Source organism: Camponotus vicinus, unplaced genomic scaffold, assembly GCF_025532165.1.
Source record: "Camponotus vicinus isolate PSW18456_S1 unplaced genomic scaffold, iyCamVici1.0 SCAF_4, whole genome shotgun sequence".
NCBI classification, from domain to species: Eukaryota; Metazoa; Arthropoda; class Insecta; order Hymenoptera; family Formicidae; genus Camponotus; species Camponotus vicinus.
The window spans coordinates 9,921,615-9,941,854 of record NW_028141976.1 but is presented as its reverse complement, the minus strand read 5'-3'; the positions used below and the strand labels follow the sequence as shown (position 1 = coordinate 9,941,854).

The 20,240-nt window shown below is 32.0% G+C and overlaps 3 protein-coding genes and 1 long non-coding RNA gene across 9 annotated transcripts in view; 2 read left to right on the top strand and 2 right to left on the bottom strand.

The window, feature by feature from the left end:
- Positions 1-2,023, top strand: part of LOC145969667 (uncharacterized) — a 47,935-nt gene extending 45,912 nt beyond the window's left edge. For 2 of the 3 annotated variants that reach the window (XM_083095792.1, XM_083095791.1), the window contains exon 9: positions 69-2,023. In XM_083095792.1, the coding sequence (XP_082951918.1) occupies positions 69-227 (159 nt within the window). In that variant the 3' untranslated portion in view covers positions 228-2,023. The remainder of the gene's footprint in view (positions 1-68) is intronic. The other variant, XM_083095793.1, reaches the window with a different exon arrangement.
- Positions 963-9,786, bottom strand: LOC145969669 (uncharacterized). 4 transcript variants are annotated; one of them, XM_083095795.1, is made up of 8 exons: positions 9,643-9,786; positions 8,651-8,944; positions 7,470-7,756; positions 6,019-7,261; positions 5,277-5,488; positions 4,806-4,991; positions 4,266-4,464; positions 963-1,455 (listed from the first exon to the last, which is right to left on the bottom strand). In XM_083095795.1, the coding sequence occupies exons 2-8, from the start codon at positions 8,685-8,687 to the stop codon at positions 1,316-1,318; spliced, it is 2,304 nt and encodes a 767-aa protein (XP_082951921.1). In that variant the 5' UTR covers positions 8,688-8,944; positions 9,643-9,786; the 3' UTR covers positions 963-1,315. The 4 variants fall into 4 exon arrangements, with proteins under 4 accessions (XP_082951921.1, XP_082951923.1, XP_082951924.1 ...); XM_083095797.1 differs by having other exon boundaries at positions 7,470-7,753; XM_083095798.1 differs by having other exon boundaries at positions 4,323-4,464; positions 9,643-9,785.
- LOC145969670 (uncharacterized) lies at positions 6,652-20,163 on the top strand. The gene is made up of 3 exons (XR_014438219.1): positions 6,652-7,255; positions 11,803-12,002; positions 19,741-20,163. It is a non-coding gene; the product is annotated as an uncharacterized LOC145969670 (long non-coding RNA).
- Positions 10,527-20,157, bottom strand: Ir93a (Ionotropic receptor 93a). The gene is made up of 15 exons (XM_083095794.1): positions 19,761-20,157; positions 19,537-19,677; positions 18,332-18,427; positions 17,835-17,978; positions 17,514-17,737; positions 16,139-16,303; positions 15,746-15,913; positions 14,516-14,749; positions 14,278-14,448; positions 13,315-13,533; positions 12,628-12,775; positions 11,666-12,017; positions 11,287-11,418; positions 10,904-11,061; positions 10,527-10,809 (listed from the first exon to the last, which is right to left on the bottom strand). Exons 1-15 carry the CDS (start codon positions 19,870-19,872, stop codon positions 10,712-10,714), a joined length of 2,562 nt encoding a protein of 853 aa, XP_082951920.1. The 5' UTR covers positions 19,873-20,157; the 3' UTR covers positions 10,527-10,711.
- Positions 20,164-20,240: the final 77 nt, after the last annotated feature.

Here is a 20,240-nt window from a genome sequence, read left to right as displayed (position 1 = left end):
AAAACACTTATTTCGAGTACAACGCTTTCATCAAGAGAAGTGTTTCATTGTTCCTTCATTTCACGCAGGGTGATTCCGGAGGTCCTCTCCAAGTACGCGGAAAAGATGGTAGGTACTTTCTCGCTGGTATCATATCGTGGGGAATCGGATGCGCGGAAGCTAACTTGCCGGGAGTCTGTACAAGGATCTCCAAATTCGTACCGTGGATTTTGAAGAACGTTACCTGATCTACTCTACGATAAACGCGACTATGATGGATATGCGAATAACAAGAGGGAACTTGACAAAACCTATACCCGAATGCTACAAGCGATTTGCAACATTGGATCGCGAGATATCGAGAAACCAAGTTGATCACCTTAGATCCTTCTCGCAAATGAGAACGTATCTTCTATCATTTGCATTTATTTATTGTATTCACACTGCCACTCACGAAATAACACAATCTGTGGTGTTGCTACATATGCACAAGAAATGGAATCGAATCATCGGATATTCTAGCGACGTACGCGAAACAATCGTGCATTGCAACAATATACATCGAAAACTTGTATTTATATATAAATCTAAGTAAGGAAATAATATATATTTTTTAGATTAAGGCTAGACAGCTGAATAACCGAGGGAAGTCTGAATTGTAATAAAGAGCTCAAAGAAGTCTGCTAGAGATTAAAGGAAACGCTGTTATCATTCTTGCTATTATTTTGCTTCGAAAAATGGACATAACATGACCTTTAGGAAAAGTTGCAATTTTGGATATTTTTTTATATATGGAACACACACTATTAAATTTACTATGTAAAAACTATGTATTTTGAAAAATTAGTATAATTTATTGTTGGAAAATTAGTGTTATTTAATAAATCCAGGTACCTGGGTTTCACAAATTAAATCAATTCGACTTAAAAACAAGTGACATTACAGTAATAAAAGAAAATGCGAATTTTTATAATTATCACAATATTTTAACATTTTCGTAATCTTTTTTTGCATCATAAATATGCTTGTGTCAATTGGCAAGACGTATAAGATATCGCCCTTCCACTCTACGATCCGAAATAACTCGGAACGATTCTTCAAATGCTCAATCTTGCACATTTCGAATTACACACTGCCTCTTTCTTATCTTTATAATTCTTTATTTACAAATAGAAATCTGTACAGAACACATGTTAATTGCGTGTACTTGGTAATAATTGTGTGCGTGTTGGGAAGGAGAAGTCTATACATTATAAGATATAGCTATTTATAAGTATCGCCAAATAAACGAATGTTTATTTAAAAAATCTTAGAATATGTCATAAATTATACATGTCTACAGTATTCTTGAATTAAGCGGGTCGTCCACTCGACCGGCGATTAGACTTACCGAAGTCTCGGTGTCGACGATGAAATAAAGAAACGGATGCAAAGCTGTAAAAGGTACAGGTCCGGCTCTCTCGAACAGACCGTTACCTAAAAAAAAGTTATAAACTTACTATTATTAATAAATTTGCAAAGAGAGAGAGAACGCCATTTTTTTTTAAATTATAATTATAAATAATATTATTAAAAAATATTTTCAAAAATATGTATTTTATATTTTATGTGTTACAGAAATATATAAAATAGTGAATTATATACATATTTCAGAAAAATCAATATGAAATTAAGAAAAATATATTTTTGCGAAGAAACTTAGAAAAAAATCTATGTGATTTATGGAATTTGTACAATTCTCTTTACAATATTTTAATAGAAATAATGCAATACTTGACATAATACAAAGCTTATTATTTGTGCTACTTTACATAGTGCAAAGGAGAATCATTTAAATTGAAAGGAAGAGATATTTAAATTGATAGAACACTTTATATAAAAGATATGTATAGACAGGAAAAGGAGAGAGAGAGAGAGAGAGAAAGAGAATTAATGTGAGTGTAAATTTGGAAGAGACTGAAGCCTTTTTATTTTTTCTATAAATCAGAAGAAAATATACTATTATAATTTTTTACAATTGCAAATCTTTAAATAATTTTCAGAACCTACAGTCTTATATTTAATAAATAATAAATAGAAAATATTTAGAGACAAAATGATTCTCTCTAAACATTTTTTATCACATTATATTTTATTTTTTGAATGATTCGAAAATGAATGTAAATAGAGATATATAGCGCAAAGTCTTCTTATTGACTCTTTTTGCGGCCTCCAACCGGATATCAGCAATTAAAATTCCGCGAGCTGAACAACAATACTGAGAATATATTTCTAAGAGTAATCGATAATTTTATTCACATCGACGAGAAAATAGATTGACCTGATTACGCGTTTTCGAAAGACTCGCATCTTCGCGAATATAATCCATTTGCATTTCGCGAAGTTATAAACGCAATCAATTTCTGTGATAATTTACTTGACAAAAATCAAAAAGATATTCTTCATCAAGAAAAGCATCTGATTGAACTGTCAATTTCCTTCTTTCCCGAAGCAGAGGTCATAAAATTGCAATCATTCGTAATTTTAATTTCATGACGCATTGAAAAGATAATAATCCGTGCTCGGCATAATTATCGCGAGACTTTATTAGCTTAATTGCTTGATTCAACGTTTGTCCTCGGCAGTTTCTCAACTTTAAATAAGACTCGGAAACGCGTTTTCATATAATTTTGGCAACGCAAGATAATTTCGAAGCGTTGAAGCGATCGTTAAGGACAAAGCATTAATGAAGATTTAGCGGAACGTAAAAAGAAATAGCGAGAGAACGGAAGCGAAGGAGACAGAGAGAGAGAGAAAGAGAAAGAGAGAGAGAGAGAAAGGCAAAAAAAAGAAACCAAGCCAACCCAGTAGTAACGGCCGGTCATCGTCGGACGCGTTTTCACACGCGTTAAGGAGTACATTGTGTCTCTCTCTCTCTCTCTCTCTCCCTCTTTCTCATCGCGTTGTCGTTTACAAATTATGCGTTTCTGGAGAGCATTCGAGTCGCGCGGCGAGTCTTTGCAATTTCACTCGGTTAATACCGGATATTGCGTCAACGTGATTACCTCTTCGAACATTATCTCCGGCGCCGCGCTTGAGAATCGAGGCGAATCGCTATTCTCGCGTCCGCTGTTGTTCCAACAACTTAGATCACCTGGACGTATTTAATGGGATTAACATCCGGTCACTTGCCTGCATCAAGACAGGACCGATTTTTCGAACGTTAAAGGTAAATTAATATCCCAGTAAACACTGTTTATTGCAGTAATATAACGTGAAAATAATGTAACGCACACAAGTTACCTATACAATATAAAACTATATCACACATATTATTTTATAACATTACAACAGTAATGTAACAGAATATATATTATTGCAATGTAAAAAACTAAACTTAACTCTAACTCGTATTCAATTTTTCATCGTAAAATAAATATAAAGCCTGCAAAGGACGGATACTAACATCCAAAGTACATCCCTCTTATGTTTGTTTAATTTCTAATACAATCCTAATAAGAGATTTAGAATATTAAACAGATTATTTGAAATTGAGCGGGCAAATGTGAGAAATAATCCACTTTAAATTGCCTATTTAAAGCAAAAAATCAAAATTTTTATATAAATTAAATCCCGAATTTTATAAATTAAATATATATATAATTTATTTTATTTATTTAATTACCTATAAATTAATATTCTAATGAATTTAATATGAACCAATTCTATATGGAATATAACTATGATGAATAACAATATAAACATATGTATTACACTACGTGTTACGTATGAATGGAAAATTACAATTAACCAGTAATTTATCCCTAAAATTTATGTATATTATTGTAACATTCTGTTTTATTGCTTTTACATAACATTAATATAACAGTGTTTACTAGGATTGTCATCCGATATATATCGTACAATCTCATAAAAATTTATTCCAGATTATATGGCAATGATTATACCGCTATAAAGTGGTATCAGGATTATTCGCAAAGCGAAATCATGAATAACAAATAATCGTAAATTATGCAACTGTTGAAAATATAAAAATTCGTAAGCATGATTAATGAACGGATATGCGGTCCTCATCCTCAATTACTGTACAGTATCATCACGTTTATAAACGAGAGGAAGCAAGTCTCGCAGCGAGAAAAAGTGCGATACCTAACAATTAAAAAATGGATTAAAAAAAGGAATACACTGTGGAGAAAGAGAGAAAGAAAGAGAAAGAAAGGATGCTAATTTGAAAAGGGATAGTAGGTGTGCGCGATAGTGCATGAAAAGCAAGAGTAAGAGAGAACCTGGAGGCAGATATCGATAATAGTCCCTTCGAGGTGGAACGACATTAGACGACTCACGAGAATGGGTACGATCGGATTTCATATAATTCCTTATATTGACTCCTATACTCTGTTGCACGTCTCGGGCGTACACACCAAGGTCGGATGTCATAGGCGATAGATCGGCCAACCTCGGCTCGAACACATCCACAATTCCCAACTACGAAGAAGAAACATAAAAAGTACAAGAAGCACATCGCAAAGTCTTCTTTTTTAATACTTTGAAGAAATATTACGAGAGTGAACGGACGCAAAGAAATGAAATTAAAAAATTTATAATTAAATATGTCTATGTGTTTGACCTCAGCATTTTATAAAATTGTTTTACATTTTTATGAACGAGTTATTGATGAAATCTTGGAGTAAGAAGCTTTGAAAATGGAGAAAACACCATAGGAATTATAGAAAACTACTTGTAACATTGTTACGCGCGATCAGTTGATTGTCACTTGCTTTCATTTGATGTTGACGTCGAAGTGTGTGACGTATTGTTCAGCTTACCCTTTGCAGAAATGATGTCAGTGTAACGAAACCACGTAGCATGAACGAAGGTATCGTGGCCCTGACCCAAGTAGGCTGTAATCGCTTCCTCAACAATCTCAATGACTTCCCGCTGAGATCTCTCGCCAGACGATGCGTGTCCGTTTTATCCGTCGGCATGAGAAGTATTATATTGTATCGGGGATCCTCGAAAATATTAAGAGAACAATATTTATTGTATTACACGCTTATACTTCTGCAAAGTAACTTTATTCGAGAACAGCTCATATTTAATTTCTAAAGATAAGTTGTACTTAGATCGATGTTTTTTCAAATAGATCTTCTTTCTCTGTCTATGCAGAAGATAAAAGTCATAATTTGATTCTAAACTATGATTAGAATTATTAAAAAATGATTAAAAAAATTAAGTTTGATTTTCAAATTTCAAACAAAAAAACGAAATAGATGAATTAAATCTCCATTTAAACTTACGTCTAGAGGAAACTCGAGCGCGACAGCATGCAAGGATGGGAAATAGGCAAAAGGTAGCACAGCGATATATGTCGAGGCCGATATCGAGGATACATCGCAACCGTTTACTAGAAACGATATCTCCACAGAATCTCCGTTGGAGGATTCGCCCGCGTTTACCGAATTATACGATGATTTCCAAATTTCCAAGTTTTGCATCCAGATACCTTCGTCTAAAAGATAACAGTTCTAATTTTGAATCAGGGCATACAAAAGAGGAAAATTCTCTTCCAATTGTTAATTGTTATATCCTCATAAGTGCAATGCTTTACAAACTTTACACAATTTTTATTATAATTTTATAATTTTCTATTAAAGCGTAAAAAGTTTATATATTTCGAGATTCTAATTTAATTAGGATTGTACGAGATTTGCAACAAGCAGACCTTCGTCTTTATACATTTTTTCTTAAAAACAATTATTTGTTTTTTCTATGACACATAAATAATAATTATCTTAAAAGATTATGTTAAATGTTACTTTAAAATAATTGTTCAGTATTAGATAAAAATTGTTAATAAAATCGAAACGAGACAAGATTTTTGCTGCAAAGATTCATTTAAAACCAAGGTAAGATTTAAATTTTCGGAAATTTTCAATACCAATACAATATAATTTTTACCTTGAGTCTTGTACAACCCTAAATTTAATTAATAATTTAATCGATTAATGTGCACGATGATCAAAAATGATTCGAACGTACCTGGATAACTAGAGAAGTATCCACGCGGATTCCTCGCTCTGCGTTTACGTAGATTCGACGATTTGTGATTTGTCAACTCATCCGTACCTTCATTTATTATAACTTTCAAATCGGGCTCCGATTCTTTCTTCTTCCGATTCATCGAAACGATATTCCCATCCGTCGATGCAATCGTGGAATCATTCAAATCTCCAACGAGATCGCTCGAAGTCATCGTGTTTATCGCTTGGATAGATGATGTTGTCATCGTCTCAGCGGACGCTGTAGTGTCGTCATCAATATTGATAATTGGCGTTATTGCGACATCATACGTAGGAGTAATTATCCCCGAAATATTTCCGTCCGGAAGAGCGCCCATCGATGTCATACTCGATTGCGAAAAAACACTGTTATTCGTCATGGTTTCGATAACGGGACTCGGAGTAGTTAAGTTTATAGCGTTGACTAAAGACGAAGAGATCGTGGAAATTAACGAATTCGAAGTAACGGTATTCGTATTAACGGTGACAGACGTATCATTAATGGGCGTCGCATCCACGATAGTCGCAGTCGACGAAATATTTGTCGGCATCTCGTCACTCATCGCATTGGCATTAGCCGCCGTTGACGTATCTAGGTCATGCGGTACCTGAATATTCGCATTAGAATTTGCATTCTCCGTAGCGGTCTTAGGAATGATGGTATCCGCGACAATTTCGTCTGTTTCAGCGACGGCGACTGTCGAAATGACCTGCGGACTCTGATCGATCGAAACAGGAACCATAGTCGGATTCGTTTGGCTGTCCACAGTGACTCGCGTTGATGTTAGCTGGATGTTTTCATCAGAAATAACCACAGATGAAGAATCTACCGTCGACGTGCTTGGAATAGCTGATTCGGGATTCGCGACTGTAATCGATTGCACGTCGATTGCTTCCATCGTGACACTTTGAGTAACGTCCGCTGCGGTCGATGGAGCGATCATTGTTTCTGACGGAAGTGTTGTAGCGGTTAAGGTGATCGTCGTCGTGTCCGGTTCATTCCTTGTGTCCATCATCTCTGTCGGGATTGATCCGGCAGTAGACGTCGGAAGTTCGGTTGTATCCGAAGAGTCTCCCGTATTGACAGTAACGTTCGCTTCTTGCTCGATACTGGACAGATCGAAGCCGTAAAACCTCAGGATGTCTTCGTACTCGGGACGAAGTCTGATGTTCGCCTTGTTTAGCGTCAATCCGCCCAGGAAGCCATCAGCATTGAGGTAACTCTTAAAATCGTATAATTTTATCAATAAATGCAGCTACTTGCGCTCTAATCAACAATTTGCAGCAGTCACCAGTTTTATTTTTCTATCTAATCTATCTTATATCTAATATCGAACAAAATATTAAATAATAAAGAAGAAAATACGAAAAAGTAGAGTGTCTTCGGACAACGTTCCTTTAGATACTTGCATTGCTCTTGCGCGATCTTACTCTCAATCGTCGGTGAATATCCCTGAAACCGATCCTGGTAACATCCCTGGATGGTAATCCTACAGCTTCAGCGATTTGTTGACACCCTCTACCACCGGATCCTTCGTAAAGCGCCGCCAATACGAAGGCAACCCCTGTGGGCGAAAACGCCACATTTCCGTGCGCCGAGTATTGTTGAAGGATCTTCAATCCGAGATCATTGATGACATCGGTGATGACATCGACCGGACGTTGCGTGTCCGCGCGATACCAAGGATCGTACCTATAACCGAACGCGAACGACACTGCTGCAACATAACAACATAGTCGATAAAAATAAAACTTGTAATTATAATTGTATATATAATTATACATGATATATTAATTATATTAGATGTAAATAATTTTACAATATTTATTATGAAATTCAATGTTTATCGACAAATTATACATGTACAGTTCAATCATGAAAGCAATCCCCATCAATTTTTAACACTTCCGTTCAAGTAAGTTATAGATTTTGAATCGATAGAGAGTCTGTTCCTTCTCGCGATAAATTTCTTAAGCTTTTCTTATTTCTTCGACATTTCTAAATTTCTTGTCAGACGTGCTGTATCGATCGGAACAAGTAATAGCCTAAAGACGCCATGTCCAATAAACATGCTGAAAATGGCTTTTGGAATGAATTCATCGCAAGTAAAGACTAGATTTTTTTATCAATTCAGAATTTCAGAATTTCATTTTCAGAATTTATTACCTGCCTGAAATTGCGAAAAAATGATGAGAATTATTTTCATGATTAATCTATATTAAAATATATATAATTCTATATAATATACATATATAATTTGCTTTTTTGATGTGTGTGAATTGAAGCCTTCCTTTGAATAACGCAGCTTCTCATCAATTATTCTTTCTCAATGTAATCTCCTCTTTCGTACAATCTTCTTAAAATATAATTATTCCTCTCTTTAATTCGCGTTGAAAGTGAAAAGAAAAATGTTTTACTTATCTGTATGTATCTTTTTCATTTTCGTTATTCAGAAGGAAAGCTGTATATAATTATCTAATTTTAATATAATAATTTTAATATAATAATAATTTTAATATAATAATAATTATATAATTTTCAAAGAGAATCTTGTCGAGAGCTTGGATCTCTGTCGGACTAATCTAAATCGAATCGAGACGACTTTACGTACGCTGCAATATTACAATCCAGTGTAATGGCTTTTCCATCGTTTCCGGTCGCTGCTGCCTTCGACGCCGGAGTGTCGCGGCGTCGCTGGTTCTGGTTCTATCAGAATTAGCCTCAGCTCGTTCGCGCTCCACGTCGGGACTGGCTTGGTACGCTGGACTAACGGCCGTCGAGGCTCGAGAGGTTCGATTAAGGCCCGCTCGACGAGGCCTGTTTTGAAGCGCGCCGGAGGAAGCCCGGCTCGCGAGCGAGGCCCGCTCTTAAGGCCCACCGATTATTACCGCGACTTCCTAAGTGGCTAAGATCGTAATCCCCGTTAAATTGCGTACATAGCTCCTCTCCTCCCTCCCCCGCTAATTCTCCTTCCCTCCTCTTCATCGCTTTACTCTTCTTCTCTCTGTATTCTTTCAGAAGCTGCTATCTTCCAGCGTCTTGAGAGAATCATATCCCTCTATCTCTCTGTGTGTGTGTATGTGTGCGTGTGTGTGTTGTATTCATTATATATGTTCACTGTGTTTATGTTTATACGTGGACGGGCGCGTCCATCATCGCGTATAAATTGATTTATGATTTATGTATACATACTATTTTCTATTCACGCAATCTAATAATACTCATGTTACGTATGTCTATGCATAGGATACATGTACCAGTGAATGACCGACCGAAGGACATTATTACATAATTTAATACATCCTTGTGAAATAGAAAATTTATTCCGACATCAAGTTTCAGCTCTATTGTTGATTAAAATAAAAAATAAAAAGAGCAATTATTATTAAGTTGCCTTAATAAATTAAAATTGATGTGTCGCACTCTCGAATTTGACTATATATATTTTAATTGAGAAACATATGAAATATATATTAAAAATTTAATTAAAAATGTAATCAATAAGAGAATTAAATTAAATTTAATTAAATTTTTAATTAAATTTAATTAAATTAATTAAATTTAATTTAATTCTCTTATTAATAATATTTTTTTTATATTTACGGATTATTCTCGCTGATACGTCGGCCCTGTTCGCGACATGTTAATCGGGCATTCCTCTCTGCGATCAGGGCGATCCCCAGATCACGAATCTTGGAAAATATGCGGATATCACGCATCCGATAACGGTAGTAAGTAGCGGCACGAAGGCGCGGTGAAGGCGAAGCGAGGATCCGCTTTCGACTGATCCAAGTGGGAGGATCTCCGCGACTTAGAGCGTTATGTAATAACGTCACGGTGACTTTTACCCGCCGCCACGGGTGGTTGCTTAATGTGCGGAATCTGGGGTCTATCGCGCTAACAATGCGAATCGCACGCGCGCGCGGTTGAAGATTATTTCGCCGAGCAATTTATGCCGTGCGACCCTCTTCTCATTCATCTCCATCGCTCGTTTCTATTTAGCTCTAGGCCGATCATTATCATTATCGATACGAAGTTATTGTGTTTAGAGAGGGGAAAAAACATGTTTGGTTTTTCAGTGGAAAACAAGCATTGAAGAACATTGATTTCTTCTACCTTTTTAACTTATTATTTTTCTTCATGTTGTTTTGTTAATATAATAAAAATTTATTCTTACTATTCTTATTAACTAAAATTTTTATATTTCTTGTATTTATTTATTTTCTTTTTCAAAAGTAATTTTAATGAATTAATGAGATTTTTTTGGGGCAAATTACATCAAATACGACATAATTCGGATAATTTTCAGTTAGATGCATAACAAAAATTTTTATATTTATTTTTATACTTCTAACTGAGAATTAGATTCAAATTATGTCGTGTTCGAAAAAATATTTTGTTTATTTCTCATTTTTGTTTATTTTTTCTATTAGAAAAAAATAGTTTTTTACATCTCTAAATACAATTCGTGATTAAAATAAGATCGTTCCATAAGAATCATGCATATGCGAAAATGGTCCCTTTATTAAATTTTACCTTTTTACCTTTTTTAAATTTTAATTCTAGGATAATTATTATTATTTAATTACATTACGAAGATTTTAAGAACGCAAAACTGTTTGGAGAGAAGGAGATAGAGCGTTTATAATTTAATTCCGACGCTGGATCAAATTCAGGAGAGAAAAGGTTGAATCAATTTACGTCGTTTCGCCACTTGGCGTTTATGCCAATAAAATTCGCAGCACAGGAGAAATATTGATCCAACCACACCTGAAAAGAGCGAAATAAAGCGAATCGCATGCTCTCACGAGATATTATTATACTCTTGGAGAATGTGCTTCTCAAGAAAAAAGATATACGTTACCCATAAAAAGCACGAAAAATATTCCTTGCATATCCGTCACGTTTACTTTACGTTCGTTTACAGCTTGATTGACGAGAATATCCGAGCATTTGTCTTTCATCGGTATTTGTTCCGTTACCCATTTGTTCATCAATCCAGACTCGTGCATGCGATGTAATCTGGATGACAAAGTTGATGCAAATTAATAGATTCGTCAAGTAATAATTATCGAGATATGCAATTAAATTTTAATTGATATTTTTTTAACATTATAAAAAGTCATGATAAAATGATCTATACAGATTATTTGTGAGAAAAAATTTTACAATTGCGAAATTATATAAAATATACATATAATAGGTCACAAATTTTATGTATAGTTAAACAAATTAAAATTAATTTACTCCGCGTTGATGATTTGTATGTAAGGATTGTCTTGATTAATAATTATGGCTATAGGTTCATCCATAAATTCGTCAGTGCTTAAGGAAAAAGAGCATCCTCCAGTTGTTAACATATCAGTTCTCATCAAGAATCTGTTCAAAGAAAAAACAAACGAATAAATTGTGTCATTTTTTTATTTTAATCGCTAATTTATTCCATGTATTAATAAAGAAAATGAAGTATTTAAATGAAAAAAGAACTTTTTTAAATGTGTTTATGTCCCTTAAAATTTTTGAAAAAAAAACATTTACTTAAATGTTACTTTTCTTCTCGAAAAAGTATTTGGTAAATATATTCGGAAGCAATTTACAGGACTTTGACTTAAAGTTATAAGATTACCTTAATGTGCTTCTCCAGTCGATTAAGGCGTACTTTCCTGCCTTTACTTTTTCGATAACTTCCGCTTCTTGCGTCGCGTTATAAATTTTAGCTCGTTTCAGCAGGATATGATACTTTTCTTCTTCTGCATTTTTTAGGTACTCCTCCAAATAACTGCCATTAGGAAAGCCCCAGGTTAATCTGTTTTTATTAGCGAGGAGAGCGTCTACGGTCAGGATGGCGCTGTCCATATTTGGGAATGTCAGGAATGCGACCAAACTTCCGGAATAAGTCGCTACCACGATCATCACAATCAACCACCAGATGCCGACTAGCAAACGAGCACTATCGGAATAAGGTAGATACATTCCGCCTAAAAATATTCATGTGCATTTTATTATTTTTTCTCTCTTTTGATAAAATATAATCTTTTAATTTTAAATAGGGTAAAATGATATAACATGCTCCCTATTTGCTTAGATCAATATAAAATATACTTAGGCATATATTTTATATTGATAGTTGAATTTTATCAATATTTATTGATATTACAATTAATAATTGCATTTGCAATTTTTGATTAATTAAACTATTATAAAATCAACTTTTTGAAAATACTGAAAAGGATATTTTCCTGGACTTCAGGAAAAATGTCTCAGATATTTATAATCAACAAAAATAATTTTTTCTTTAAATTATAAAGTTCAATGAATTAAACAAATTCATATTTTAACTTAATAAAAATATTGCATATTTACAAGAATTGATCTTTCTTTATTCTTTCTAAATAAAAACACTGACATTCATTTATAGTATTTTGTCACTGCTTCTATCATTGTTTCTTCACTCTATTCTACCCTAATATACTTTTTCTTTTATATGTTTTGCTCATCAACAATAATAAAACCTTTAAATTAAAAACGGAATAAAGATTTAAGGATTTGAGGATTTAAGTCGTATAATATAAAATAAAATGATATTACCTTGCTGAAGAAGGGCACCGTAAACATACCATATACATTGCCAGGAGGAGTTGAGACCCGATTTTTTTGTACTGACTGGACCGTACTTGTGAATCAGATACAAGCTCGGGCCCATTATGATAATGGATGCTGCCAGGCAGGCCCATGTCTGCAAAATTAGCCTTTTTAGAGATATACACTTGTTACAAGGGCATGAAATAGATCGAGCTAATCGCAGCTGAAAAGCAATCGATATAAGGTAACTGCCGATCTCGAGCATCTCATAATAAATCTCTATTATTTCATAATAAATCTCTATCTTTATTATTCTTATTCAAATGAAGAATAAAACTTGATAAAGATCCTATATTTATATAATTTTCAATTTATGTGCAAAGTAACATTATTATATTTATTAATAATGTGTTGCTATATTTTATTACTAATGTGACAAACTAAAATAAAAATGTTACATATTTCATTATTAATGTGATAAACTAAAATATAGATTTCTATCGAGTCTTGTCCTGTTGATAAACTTTTACTTTCTTCGGCTTAGCATAACATTTTAAACAATTGTAATATAATCCTAATGCAATTTGTAAGTTTTTCTCCAAAAAACCGTATTTTATGAAAAAAAATAGACATTTTATTTTTTTCTATTTACGTCTCTGTACAAATGTAAAGTGTTTTTAGTGCAAATTATACCTCTTTAGCAAAGGGTGCGGTGAACAGCAATGCTCTAGAGAGTTGACCCGGCTTTGCGGTCAGGAAACTATATGTCTGTATAAAAATCGGTAGAGTGAAATTTATCTCGCTCTTTTCGCGATTGTTTACAGTATAAGCGCAGGCTGCAAAGAGAACTTTCTTTTCGATGACCATATCTATTATTTCTGGTGGCATTTCTCTCGTCGTTGACGTTAATACCTTCGAAACGTTTGAAATATTCGTCAAAAAAGCACAGAGTTGGATCTACATTAAATTAAAGTTACAGCGAAAATTTTATATTACACATTTCGAGAATTTCATATGAAAAAAAAAATAAATTTTTCTACAGATTAAATTATTCAATCGTTTTTATATATTTTAGATTTTCCATCATCATAGTGAAGACTAGCTTGAACATTCACTTAAAAAATGTTTATCGCTATTTTTTGTATTTGATAGAACATTGTTTATAACATGTATTATACATGAATTTATTAACGGTAAATTTTAATAATAATATATTTAATAATAATATATAATAATAAATTTAATAATAATATCTTCTAATTTAGATCTCATTGTTTCCATATTAATCACTTTATTGAATAAATGATGATATAATATAAATGACGAATATGAGTTTTCATACTACAGAGAACGATCTTTGTAAGAAACGATTTTTCTATCGCTAGTCAAATTTATAACAACTATAATTAATCTTAATATAGGTAGTCTACAGAAAGACTCTCTCTAAACTTCATTAATAGTACAAATATATTAATATAAATTCTATCCTAGCCATTTAGATTAATTAAACATACAAAAACAGGTGATACATCACGATACTTGCTAATCATTTATCTATCTTACTTAATTTTTTGCATCTAGAAAATTATTACTGTATTTGCAAGACAATTTTTTTAATGTGTTATGAAACAGAAATATATTGTTACATAAACTTACCATATCTTGAGTCTCATTTTGAGTAAACTTGATGGTTCGATTGCTCGTTGGACTGAGCACGGAATACGTAAAGTTCATTTTTTTTCCCAAATATTTGACGATATCAAAAAGCAATCCACCGTATTCCTTCTCACCAGAGTTAGTCAATGAGATAATTTGCCACGGTGGATTCTAAAAAAAAGACGCGATCTTTATACGACCTCCGTCACCGGGAAAAAGATTCACGTTCATTACTCACGTGATATGTAGCGATCGGTAAGTTGATTCCTCGAAATCCATGCGCGATATGCGGAAAAATGATGTCTGTCAGATTCATACCAAGAGTGGGAATCCACGATCCTGAATCGATCAAATGCGCGGTGCTCTTGTCGCGAACGAAGAAGTTACCCCATGTTATAGCTGAAGCGAAACGCCAAAACAGACATTTACCGCAAATGCCGCCCGTGGCGAAAGTATCTTGGGCAAGTTTTGTCTGCAAGAAAAAAAATTGCGCACGTAAAAATAGAGACGAGAATTGATCATCAACAATAGAGAGATTCTTTACAAATGTATTTAAGAGCCTTTTTTCCCTTAATGCATAATATGTTTGAGTTAAGTGTAGACATTCAATAATTCGTTTAAATAATAGAATTATAAAAAATGTTTCGAGTAAAAGTTATATATTTGTTGAAGAAGAATTACATGGTAATTTAAATAAAATTTCATCAACGTGTAAAATGAGATTTTCAATAGTCATCAAAAAAATACATATCTCTAATAAAAATTGTCATGAACAACATTTAAAAAAAAATGATTTAAAAGAACAGTGTAAGCTTAGGCCACAAATTTGCCTGTAAGGAAACGTATGAAATCAACCTATCTTTATATTTTTGAATCTATTAAACTCGAAAAAGAAACTTAAAATTGTCAAAAGTCCGGGGAACTTTGTGAAAATGCAGTTTTTACAATAAAACCTCGCTTCAAATATTTTTTAATGAACAAATAGTCATTAAACTCACAAAAATCAATAAAAATTATTTCTTTTGCTCACAATGATCATTAGTATGTGTTGTAAGTTCAAAACCACTATAAATCCAAAAATATAAAAATAGACTGATTTCGTACGTTTCCCTTAGAAGTAAATTTTCAGCCTAAGTTTACATCGTTCTTTTCATTCGGGTCACACATTACGTATAGATCTTTTTAAATAAAATAATTTTTATTCAAAACATTTTTTATAATTCTATTATTTATATTATTTATTAAAATTAACGAAGTGTACACATTAAATCAAACACTGAATATGTAATGATATTATATATACATTTAAAAGAGAAAATATACTTGAAATTTCAGAAAAATGTGGTTTCCAATTCCACGAATAAATCTCTGTGTATATTAATTTGTTTATCCAAAACCCATAGTTACACAAGATATCATTTTTGTATCATCATATATCTCTAACTTATATCAAAATGAATTTACGAACCCTGATAAATTTAAGAATCTCCCGACGTCTTTCGCGTTTGTTTAATTGGACGATTTCGAATTCTTCATTGCTCACGTGGTTATATAATTCTATTTCAGTCATCAATGATATTTTTAAAGCATTATTCAAAGCCATAGTTAACTCTTGGATATGACATATTAAATTGTTCTGGAAAAAAACAAGTTTTCTTCAAATATACATATCGAGAAAAAGAGAGAAAATGACTTTTTCTACAAAAAGATAATCTTTTTATTAATCAGTCTACATTATCAATAATTATTTGACCATTTAAATCATAAGTTTATTTCAAGCAATAGAAATATGTATATAGTATATGCATACAATGTATACATATATATGTATAATCAAACAAGAATAATTAGAATAGATTACATTGCAATATGTGTTGTTGTCCGTAGCGTTATAAATGAAAGCCACGTTACTACCTTCCGACAATAGGTCGACCAAACTAGTAATGTTTGTAGATTTATTTTTTACGATATCAGTAATGACATATAACCATTGACTGTCAGGTTGAACCATATTTAACATCTTTGCCTAAATAATACGAGAAAATAAAAATTACATTTATAATTTGTAAGGCTTCGTAGATAAACATTATATATATATATATATATATATTTGAAATAGAGAGAACATGTTATAATTTGTAAAATTTCACGTTAAAAGTAGCGGTAAATATTTATATAAATTTACATAGCACGGATCACTTTCCTTTTATCATTTTTATAAAAGGTCTTATATGCCTAAGTAATACATAGTTTAAATTTTATGACACTCTCTTCTTAAATTTGCGATTTTGATTTATAAAAATAATAATTTTAGAAAAAGAAATTTAATTTCAAGTTTCATTAATTTTGACATGTTTCCAAAATCACGATTCTCGTTAGTTTTTAAAAGGATTTCATCATTATTATGCATTCATGATTACGCTTTATCAATTATTAAATATTTACTTAAAGATTTAAATAAGCAAGTATATCGAATTCATGTATTTCAAATCTTTTTTGTACGGAAAAGGTCCCAAACCATATATTTTATAATTTTATTTTACTATAAAGTAAAATGAATGAACAAATTACGCCGAAAAAAACTAATTTAACCCTTTAAATCTAATTTCAATTTAAAACAAAAATATAATAACCAAAATTTGAGTTAGATTAGAATTTTTTAGTTTGGTGGAGAGAAAGGGGCGAAATCGCTCTCCAGCCCAGCTTTTATTTAAAGATTTATTTTTTAATTCTAATAATAAATATTGAATTAAGTATTCACGATATTTGATTTTATCATGTATAACACAATATGTTGAAATAAATAATCAATAAGTTTCTTTTTATCTGCAGTAATATCTCTCGAAATTCGTAAAACTGCATTTATTACGAAAACTAAACAATAATTCAGAAGCATATCAACAATGTGTGACACAATAACGAGCAAATGAAAAAAAGAATGAAACTTATGATATTTCAAAATCTCAGGAACCAAAAAAGCGCCACAAAATTTAAAGTGTGTATTACTTAAGAATATATCCTTTACAATATATATACATATCGAAAGAATGTATCCTCTACAATATGTATATCAAAAGAAAAATAATCCATGTTATATTAATTTAAACATTTACCGAAACGGTTTTACATCAAAGTGAATTTATTATGAATTTATTATGAAATGTATTAATTTTATTTTTTTACGCTAACTAATTTAAATAGACATTTAAATGATATTTAAATAAGTTTTTACATACAGCTTCCATAACATCGGCCACTGTATCTATCGTGACGATTACGAGAAAGCATTTTCCCAATTGGTCCACGTGAAAACTTTCAAGCATTTCTTTTATGTGATGTCTCTTATTACGCTCAGAATCGGCGTGCTTAAACGCAAATAGCGATCTAGAGACCAGATTAAATCTCTTGTTTGGCAATGCAATCGATATAGCTTTTGTGACTCGGTTGATTGTGTCTCTATCTACAATGCATTAGAAAGAAAAAAAAGAAATGACATACAAGAGAAGACGAGAGGAACAATGAAAGAGAGAAAGATGAATAATTAATTATTAAACTACCAAAAGTATCGTCGTGCAATATATTAACGTTGTTCCAAAGCAAAGCATCGGCCATTCTGAGATCGAAGAAAATCTGAGATAATTCTTTGCCTGGCAGTATCAAAGGAACGCTCACACCTTCGGGTAATCGTGGACAATCATGCTCTTCGAATATAAAACAAATAATATTTAATACTCTCATCTTTCGCTATTTTATATTATTTGATAAAGCATACGGTGTGTATTGAAATTTTTATATAAACAAGAGTTAGACAAAACGTATTATATACACATACACACACACACACACACACACACACATATACACTGGTCTAACAGAATCTCTTTCTCTGCGGCGAATGAGATAATAGATAACGCAATTAAAATAGTATTTGATATATGAGTAGCATATCTCTTAGTCACCAGTTATAACTGTAGTTGAGTATGTATTTGTCCTTGTGAGCCAAAGAAAAATTTTTTACTCACTTTTTTTATAGAGAAAATCTCTTCATACGTACCTGTTATCGCTAAATGTACGATTTCGTCCTTACGCACTGCATTGTACAGATTCCACGTTTGATGACAGGTTGTCACGGATAGAAGCACTGTATAATCTTTATACACATGTTAAACACGAAGAAATTTATTATTAGATTGATATAAAAGATTTTCTCTTTTTAAGTTCTGTATCAAATAAAATAAAAAATCCAAAGTTTTTTTTTTTAAAGAGGCGATTGAGATATTTCTTTATATATAAGAAAAGTATCTCGAAGCGAGATTTTTGCCTCTATTTTATTATAATTTTGTATTTTCAATTATTTGACGAATCTTTTTTTTGGACAACTTAATATCTAATATCTTATATCTTATTTCAATCTAATATCTTATTGCAATAAGATTAAATTGCTCAACTTATCCGTATAATGAACTTTACAAGGCAATTACATTTGATTGTCTAATATACTTTGTGAAAAATTATATATCGATCGTATTATGCAATATTTACCAAATAGTATCAAATTTAGAAAAATTACACACATATACACATACACATATACACAGGGTATAATTGAAAAAACATATATGGAGCACACCATCATATACAAAACAATAATCTAAATTGAAAAATCCTGAGCTATTTTTTGATCTGAGTTTTCTTTCCGTTTTTATACGATATTAAAATTAATTTAAAATTAATTAATCAACGCTTGTCTATAACGGAAAGCAGGATAGATAAGGCAAAAAGTCGGATAGTAGAGACTCCGTTTATAGAAAGGCGCTGATTAATTAATTTTAACGTTGTAAAAACGGAAAAAAGCTCAGATCACAAAATCGCTCGAGATATTTCGATTTAGATTGTTGTTTTGTATCTAAACATAGTGTGCTTCATATATATTTTTTCAGTCACATCCTGTATATGTATGTGTGTGTGTGTTTATAAAAGAAATTAAAAGGATAAGAATTTAATTTTTTTATTAACAAAAAAATATTAACAAAGAATATGAAGAAAAATAATATTATATTAGAAAAAATGAAAAAGATTAATTTTATTTTAACGAGTAAAAGTATGTTTTTTTTCAAGATTTTTTTTTATTAGAAAAAAACAGTTTTTTACATGAAAATGAGATATCTCTCATAATGTAATGAACATAAATAAGTATATATAAGATGATATAATATATCTTTGAAATTTATCTGAGATATCGTACATTCGTATTCTTACCTCGAAAATTGTCTATCTTCGTGTCACGAAAGACATGCACTTCAATATCAGACGTGATGTTTGAGATGAAATTGTAAATATCTCTTACAACCCTATGATATTCAGCTTTATTGTCGAAGAGACTTTTCTCAATAATGATTGCTGGATCAAAGGAAGAAATTTTTTTTATTAATACATACACGTGATATTAATTTTTTTTTTAAGATAAAGAAAATTGTCCATACCCATCGAGGCATTGTTGGATATCAGCGACGGAAAATCATTGAAGGCGTCAACTGTATTGAGGATCCACACGAGGAAAAAGACGGAGATCATATTCATCAGCGAAAATTGCATTGAAGCACGTCGCTGCAATCAGTCGATATATAAGGGAGGACATTGTTCAATGATATATGAGCTGATTACTTTTGCCAATCCATTATTATCGTATCAACCGAAACTTCGTCAAGCTCGATCAAACCGCAATTGTAGACTGTGTGCATTTGTAGACTCGTATCGTAACTTGTACCGAGAAGAAAAGGTCGATTCTTAAATAACTTATTAAGAAACGATCGAATCTCATCGCGACTTGAACAGAAAATGCATCACTGGCCTACATGGGCGAGGCAATAATTACACATTGTGAAATATCATCGTGAAAAAGTCAACTGATCGATTCTCTTTGAATCCGACTATTAATTATTCGAGATTCATTTTTGCGATAA

Excerpts from the sequence above, each read along its gene's own strand:
- LOC145969669 (XM_083095795.1), bottom strand. The coding sequence starts at position 8,687 with ATGGAAAAGCCATTACACTGGATTGTAATATTGCAGC. Across the intron at positions 4,992-5,276 it reads CGCTCGAGTTTCCTCTAGAC|GATCCCCGATACAATATAAT; the intron begins GTAAGTTTAAAT and ends AATATTTTCGAG. Across the intron at positions 1,456-4,265 it reads TTATCGATATCTGCCTCCAG|GTAACGGTCTGTTCGAGAGA; the intron begins GTTCTCTCTTAC and ends ACTTTTTTTTAG.
- Ir93a (XM_083095794.1), bottom strand. The coding sequence starts at position 19,872 with ATGCAATTTTCGCTGATGAATATGATCTCCGTCTTTTTCCTCGTGTGG. Across the intron at positions 17,979-18,331 it reads CGTACATTTAGCGATAACAG|AGCATGATTGTCCACGATTA; the intron begins GTACGTATGAAG and ends TTATATTCGAAG. Across the intron at positions 15,914-16,138 it reads ACAACAACACATATTGCAAT|AACAATTTAATATGTCATAT; the intron begins GTAATCTATTCT and ends GTTTTTTTCCAG.